General features: G+C 46.2%; 1 protein-coding gene across 1 annotated transcript; it reads right to left on the reverse strand.

The window, feature by feature from the left end:
• Nucleotides 1–426: 426 nt before the first annotated feature.
• Nucleotides 427–5,581, reverse strand: LOC113268949 (C-C motif chemokine 4). The gene is made up of 3 exons (XM_026517586.4): nucleotides 2,024–5,581; nucleotides 1,378–1,492; nucleotides 427–812 (listed from the first exon to the last, which is right to left on the reverse strand). The coding sequence occupies exons 1-3, from the start codon at nucleotides 2,097–2,099 to the stop codon at nucleotides 725–727; spliced, it is 279 nt and encodes a 92-aa protein (XP_026373371.1). The 5' UTR covers nucleotides 2,100–5,581; the 3' UTR covers nucleotides 427–724.
• Nucleotides 5,582–7,877: the final 2,296 nt, after the last annotated feature.

Below are 7,877 nucleotides of genomic sequence, written 5' to 3' on the forward strand. Positions count from 1 at the left end.
GGTCCAGTAAGGCAGTATGCTGATAATAAGTTAGGCAGGCCCGCTTTTCTGACTCTGAACTCCTTCCTCCCTCTGCATTGTACTGCTGCTCTTTACAACTTCCCTACGGAACGCTGACATGCCAACGCTCAGCAGCACAGCTATCTTTCGGATCATCCTTTTGTAATGCTCCCCAGCAGACCGACAAGCCTTAGCAAGTCATGTGATCTCTGTGCCTCTGTTTCCTCATCTGTAAAATTGAGGCCACCAGTCCCTGCTTTATAAGGGTGTTAAAATCCCACTGGAAGTGTTAAGTGACATATTAGCCCTATGAAGCACTCAATAATTGCTCGTTCTTATTGTGTTTGGAAACAGTCGTTTTTTGGCCCAATCATAATACGAGGCAATTCCCTTCACCCCCAGTCAAATTAAAATGCAAAGAAATTGTCTACAATTTTTAAGAAGTTTTATTTTGAAAATACATGGAATCAGTTGCATTATCCATACATCTACAATAGCAGAGAAACAGTGACGGTTGACCATCCCCATGGGGGACAAGTGTCCTTTGGCAAAACAAATAATAGAAATAACTCCAAATACAATTACACAGGACGTAATAGGATTAAATTAAGAGAAGGAACGGGCTACTGAGAAGAGTCGCGAGTGTGGAGAAGGTGCGTCTCGTGAGAAGCGTCGGGCTCAGTGACCTTCCCTGGAGACCGCCCCCTGCACCTGGAGGAGTGGCTCAGTTCAGTTCCAGGTCATCCATGTATTCCTGGACCCAGGCCTCACTGGGGTTAGCACACACTTGTCTGCCCCTTTTGGTTTGGAATCTGTGGGACAAGGAATGGACACATTAGACTCCCGTGGGATCTTGCCTGTGGTAGGTATCTTCCTCTTCTTGACCACGGTTCACGTTGGACCGCTCCAATAGATGGGGAAACCCTCTCTGGGGTGGTGCTAGAACTGGACTCCTGGTAACTTCTACTTTGCATTTAGCTCTACCTCCTGGGTTGCCCAGATTAGGAACAAATGAGTTTTGAGGATACGTCACCCCACTCATTCTCTATTGCCCCTAGCAGTGACTTTTCTGTGTGTTTTTCTAAGAATGGTTTAAGAAATCAGCCCACATCTCCTGTCATCTTTACTACTTTCCCTGGTTTCCTGGCTTCCGGCTAACTTCCTCCCCCAGGAACCCCCTTCCTCTCCCTCGGCTCCCACTCAGCCCCCTCTGGACTCACAGGTGACTTCAAGACTTGATCCTCACTGACTTCTGGGAGGGCTTCAGCCCTGAGAATTGCCTCCCTACTGCTTGATTCCACATTCCCCTAATAGGCCCCCTTTTTAATCCTGCCCCCACCCTTGCCTCCTAGAGCAGCCCCCCGGGTTGATACTCACACCACGGCTGGCTGGGAGCAGAGGCTGCTGGTCTCGAAGTAGTCGGTCACAAAGTTGCGAGGGAGCTTCCGAAGGGTGTAAGAGAAGCAGCAGGCGGTGGGAGGGTCTGAGCCCACTGGAAAGAAAGGCAGGGGGTGAGACAGAAGCTCTACAATGGCCTGTTAATTTTGGCTTCAATCACAGACACTCAGTGGCCATCTCTGTAGAACTACCAGATCCCAAAATATGGTCCCATGTATCCAATCCCACTCACCCTAAGTAGGAGTATTATTCTGAATAGAAACCCGTGAGAGAAAGTCATGAAAGAATGAAAGTCGTGAAAGTCATGAAAGAATTCTAGAAGGTTGGAGCTGGACTGAGTCTCAGGGCATGTGTCTAACTCCATTCATTTTATAGATGGGGAAACCAAGGCACAGAAAGAGACAGGAACTTGTTTAATGAGTCTACTGGTTGCCGTTTCTTAAGAAAACAGGAACTTGACTATTACTGACTGTCTACCAGATTCTACATTTAACAGCTACTTGAAAATCTTCCTGTCTCCCTTTTGTCCAATCCCTAGGTGCCTCCATTAGATAAGCCCCAGTTAGAGAAGTCAGCACTGCCCACACCGTGGCTGTAGAAGTAGCTTCTGGAAGAATGGACTTACTTGGTGCTGAGAGCGCTGGGGAGTAGAAGGCAGCCACTAGCACGAGGAGAGAAAGGACGGTCGCACAGAGCTTCATGGTTTCGGCAGAGGAGAGGCTTTCCTGGAGCTGAGACCGCAGAGCCCAGAAGCTTCAGAACCCGACTGTGTTCTGTGCTGAAACTGATTTGGGAACCCCTCTTTATAGGAACTCTGAGGCCTCGGACAGAGTTGGAGGCACAAGGGGGCAAATGGAATTTCCAGGGTAGAGATGATGTCATGGTGTCAGTAAGGAAACTGAAGCTAGATGACAATGAGCAGCCCTTCACAGCTTCTCTTCCCCAGGACGATGTCATCATGGGGCGGGGAGGGGGAGTGGAGAAGTGGGCTGCGCCATAGAGGGAAGTGGTACACCAAGGCAGTGATCAAGACTGTGGAGAGAATCGCAACCCCAAGAGGAAGGATGAAACGTTCACACCTGCAGAGAGGCTTCTAGACGAGAACCGTGCTGTTCTCGGGGGTTGGCACCTCCAGAAACTGGAGGCTTCACGTCAGTCTTGCCAGGGCTGCTGCAAGCCTGGCCTTAAGTAGGAGGGGGCGGCCAGGACTCCATGTCCCATTCCTGGGACACCTTCTGCTGAGCTGAATGACCTTCGTGCCCTGTACGTTTCCTTGGGCATAAAGAGAGAGCCCAGCATTGAATGTGCAGAAGGACCCAGCGGGGCAGCTCAGGATCATTTACAACCTCTACGTATTGGGGATTTACGATGGGCCAGGCACTGGGCAAGCTGCCACATACACATGACATCTAACCCTCCCATAGCCCTGAGCAGGACTATGATCATTCCCCTGGGGCAAAGAGGATCACATCACAGGATCCACTATCTCCAGGCCACACGGCTGTTAAGTGGCAGTGCCAAGATCTGAACTGAGATTCCTCTGATTCTAAAATCCATTTGCTTCCACCCCGTTGCTTCCAGTACAAATATAGAATGTGACCACAAAGAGAGAAAACATTAACCACTAGGGCCAATGCCACACACAAAGACCTACCTTATTAGGGTTGAAATCAGGAGAAGAGTTTGGGTCAGTCTGTCTTAGAACAAGAAGGGAACAGAAAAAGAAATAAAGATTTCAGTATGTTTACTTGACTGATAATAGTAAAGGAGAAAAAGTTCAGGAAGAATCAAGTTTGGAAGACCCAAGTAAAGAATGTTCCTCTCATGTAAAAATGGGATTGGATATACCTACCAAAGAGCTTATCCATGTTACGGATACAATGTGTGTGTAACCTAAGCACATGGGTGTCCCCACCCATCCGTAGGGAATTCCTGGCATTCATGGAAATCCCTGCCTGGTGGGGCAGCTGCTGTTGACCTGCAGGTGACCGCCTAAAGTTTACAAAGCCCAGGAATACAGTAGTGCATGGAGTGGGACTCGTGGGGGCAATTAGAGTGGTTGGATCAAGATCTCTATCCACCATCAGCTCACCCATGTTGACCCATCTGCTCACCCCCAGCCTCACATGACTACCTGCCTCTGCCCTGAGAAAGAAGAATGAAGAGGGAAAGGGGAGAGCCAGCCCTCCTGGGTGCTATAGAAATGTGGGCTAGGAGGAATCAGGGCAGCATTTTGGAGTACTTCAGGGCTAAATAAAGTTCAATGTCAGTCTACCTCATCTCCCAACCACCACCACCTACACACACACGAACTCTACTTCTCTCCTCCCTCCTGTCCTTGCCCTTTTCTTTGTGCAAGTCTTGTTTCAAATGTTCCAATCTTTACCAAGACCTCCATCTCCAGCTCTAAGTTTCTGCTATCCCTTGTATCACATATGCTAGTGTCTCTCATGGCCTCTTCTGGTTGATGGAGTTTCATGTGCGTGCATCAAGCACCCTGCTTTAAGGGAAGGAGGATGTGTCTTATGTTCCCCCTCAAATCTACAGACTTCGTTATTCATGGCATTTCCATTCAAGTCAACTGAATAAGTCATCTGCTGTTTGTCAGGGCAGACAGAGCTAAATGAATCCCCAAACCTGCCCTCGAAGAGTTCTTAGTCTAGTGATGGTGTTGCCAATGACAGAAGTAACGCCATGAGATGGAATAAGGTAAGTGTCACATCAGAGGTAGAAACAAAATGTCAGAGAGCCCAAAGCATGGAGAAGACCATCCCTTGGCTGGCAATGAATGGTCCCCAGTCAAGTCTAAACCCCACTGTGCACTGAGAAGGACCACTTGACATGGAGTCCTCTGTCTAAATGAGTGGGGTGTGCTGATCTTCAAGCTGTGGAGGGATTACAAAGGTGTCTGCTCTGGAACAACAGGACACTGGTGATAGATAAGAATGGGTAATTAGTCTGCATTGAGCCACACAATGAGTGTGACTGTTGACTTTGGCCTCCTAGCCTTGGTTTGATCTTTGGCTCATGGAGGCAAAATGTTCTGTTCATTCAGGTCCCAACAATAATGCTGTGTTCACACCAGTGAAATTCCACACCAGAAGTACAAAGGTTTGTATCACAATGCTAAGCTGAATCAATGGCCTGTGAGATTTATACACTGAGGCTATTTCTAAGTAATAGTCAATAGAGAATGAGAACGAATCCCTCTCGAATACACAACAAAAAAAAAGTGCTCTTCTTTAGAGAACCTTCCCTGACCTCTCTTCCAACTGAATTCTGTATCTCCCTTTATGCTCCTACAGCTCGCCCCAGAGCTCCCTCCATCATACACCCTGTAATATATCTATTTGATTGTCTCCTTCACGAAAAAGGGAGCTCCTTAATGTAGAAACCTTGTTATGCTTATCTCTGTGAACACAGTAGGTGTTCAATAAACACTTCCTTAATAGGTGTCCAGAGGCAGCCCAAACTACCGGTTTCAATGGGAGGGGATATGACAGGTAACATGGACTCAGGATGTGAACTTCATTTAGCTAAATGAAGTAAGAATAAACTGATCATTTTGAAAAACTCTATCCAAAATGTGATTCCCCAGGCTTGATGGGGTCATTCTCTTCTTCTTCTGCCCTCCACCCACATACCCAACAGTTTTATCATCAAGGATACTATTCTAGACTCAACTCTTTCCAGCTTAGGGTTGTGAGAAGTGGCAGCAAGAGTCAACCATGGTCCCACGGATCCCCGTGGCCCCCTTCTCACTCCTAAGCAGGGAAACCCTTCACTTCCCCTCACTCGTGGTGACATAGAGGTTTCCCCTTTACCCTTGACTAGCACTCTGCTCATAATTCCATTTGGGCACTTTCACATCTCTTTTCTTATTTTGTCCTACCAGCTTCCCAGGGCTGCAAGCAAGACCACCAGCCACAGCAGAAACAGGACCTTGCAAAGTCCTGGTACTTTTGATTTCCCCTGGCATATCCTCACCCACGGTTTTATTTGATCCCAATCTGTTTTGCCATTGTACAGATTAGGAATACAAACTCAGAGAAGTTCAAAGACTTAATCAAGGTCACACAGGATGTGTGTCAATAACCAAAGTCTTCCAGCTCTTGGGTCAGAGATAACCACACTTCCTTTACAGGTGTGACCCTCTGAGATTGTACACAAAGGAAGCCTCAGAAGGTACCAGACCTTCCAAAGAGATTATAAAGCTGCTAAGGAGCAGGAAACAGAAGCAGTCAATCCTGACATTCTGTGCCCCCCTAGAAGGAAAGTACTGAGATGCATGAGCATTGGGGAGACCATTGGGTGTCAGGGCCTCTAGGATGTGGAATGCCCAAAACTAGAGAAGTCCTTGGGAGCAAATGTTGAGACTGGACAGCCAAGGTGAGCTAACTGGACAGTCACTTTGCCAAGAAAATAAACCAATATGGGTAAATCCTTTGGTCTTGCCAATGTGGTAGCCAAGTCATGGGAGAAATGGGAGCAGAAACTGGATTGTAGATTGAAGAAACAAGTAGAACATTATCCAAAGTGTGGGGTTCAGGATGGGGTCTGTAGGAAAGGGAGGTGATGGAAGCAGTTCGTCAGAGACAATCACACTCCGCCCACAAGCCAGCAGCCTCACTCTTCTTAAAGAGGAAGTGGGTCTTTTTCACCCACCACAGCTGGCTCTTCGTGGTCAAGGGTGGAGGTCAGTGACTTTAGCGATGTTAAATTCCTGAGAGAAGGTTAAAGCCTCACCAGTGTTTGGAAAACTTTTGCTCTTCTTTAGGAAGCATCTTTCTTCCTTTTACAGTGCTTTTATACCTGTTTCAAGGTCTTTCTAGTTTGGTCACAGAGAATATCCAACGAGAGAAGAAACATAATTCAATAAAACTTGACTGAGTGTCTACTATATTCTGGGCACTGTTCCAGGCACGGGGGATACACGCTTTGGAAGGTGGTGGTGAAATGTCAAAAAAGGTAATGCCTGAGTTTTGTGGATTTTTTTCATAGAAAATATACATCACCACTGTACAAAAATTAGAAAATATAGGAAAACAAAAAGAAGAAAATAAAAATCACCCAGCATTCTGTACATGGTTTTGTATTTTACTATTGTCACTTACTATCCTTTCTTGAATGAGTATATCTTACTTTTGTTACTTTATATTCTTCCATGTCATTAAAAACACAAGTTACTCACAATCGGCATACATGGTATTTCACTGTTACTTAGGTCAGCCCATTCGGGTTGTTCTAACTTTTCTCTATTATAAATTTAGCTGAGATCTGAAGAACGATCAGCCTGGCAAAGAGTATGGGCCTGGGGTTAATCAGGCGAAGAACAAGAGACCTGTGCTTTTTTAACACACGAAATAGAGTAACTGGAATATTGCAGTAATAACGACAACAGTAACTAACAATAACGTAGCGCTTACAGGAGCCAGTAATATTCAAAGCCTTTCATAGATGCTGATGTATTTTATCCTCGTGGGGGTCCTCTGAGACAGATACTATTATCCCCTTTCACATACGAGGAAACTGACGCACAGAGAGGTAAGTAATCTACAGAAGAATACCCAGCTATTACGTGTTAGATTTGGAGATGACACCAAGGAGGTCTGGCTCCAGAGCACAAGTAAATCAGAAAAGGGAAATGTGCTTCCTATAAATTTATGTTAAAAACTTAAAAGCCAAAGTTCTGTTATGATGATGTAAAATGTCTTTCGGTTTTGCATTCTGCATGTCTTTGAACAGTGGAATCCATGGGTTTCCCTTTTCCTTAGAAAATTGAGGAGATTACTTAAAAGGTGGCTTTCCTCATTTGTTCTAAATGTTCATCTCCGCAGCTATCATGGGACGTACCCGTGCACATAGGAATCCACTCTGCCCTGTGATCTCCCAGCAGGGTGAGCTGACACCTTATTCATAGAAAGCAGAGGAGCGGTCTGCACTTTTAAGGAATTACAAGTCGTTCAGAGGGCTGAGTCGAAGTTTCCAGGAAGTCTGAAAGTGGCAAGAAATAGACCAAGGAGGGAGGCAGGGGTCAGGTCACAGAGGAGAAGCTTCCATTTCATGCTGGAAACCATGCAGGGTATTTGAAATATTTTCAACAGCGAGAGATAGAGACTGATTCGAGCCTTGGCAAAATCACTTTGGATGCCATGCGATGGGACAGATTGAAGAGAGCAAAACTGGAAGGAAAAACAGTTGAGAGGATGCTCTTTCACAGATGTCATGGCAAGAGATGATGAGGGCCCGACCTAGGACAGTGGCCGTGGGAACAGTGAGAAGTAGATACACTTCATTTCAAATCTACAATAGATGCAGATGGGGGGAGGGAGGAGTCAAGGGTGATTCCCAGGTTTCTGGCTTGGAAGCCTCGTAGGTGGAGATGCTTTTTACTGAGTGGAGAACATAGAAAGGGGAGCAGGGGCACAGGGATGGATCCAATTCAATATCAAAGGTATTCCCTGATCTATTGCATATCC

This window comes from Ursus arctos, unplaced genomic scaffold, assembly GCF_023065955.2.
Source record: "Ursus arctos isolate Adak ecotype North America unplaced genomic scaffold, UrsArc2.0 scaffold_24, whole genome shotgun sequence".
Lineage (NCBI taxonomy): Eukaryota > Metazoa > Chordata > Mammalia > Carnivora > Ursidae > Ursus > Ursus arctos.

Bases quoted from the DNA above. Each gene is read 5' to 3' on its own strand.
- LOC113268949 (XM_026517586.4), bottom strand. From the start codon at position 2,099: ATGAAGCTCTGTGCGACCGTCCTTTCTCTCCTCGTGCTAGTGGCTGCC. The intron at 1,493-2,023 runs GTAAGTCCATTC...CTTTCTTTCCAG, and splicing joins CCCAGCGCTCTCAGCACCAA to TGGGCTCAGACCCTCCCACC. The intron at 813-1,377 runs GTGAGTATCAAC...CTTGTCCCACAG, and splicing joins TGCTCCCAGCCAGCCGTGGT to ATTCCAAACCAAAAGGGGCA.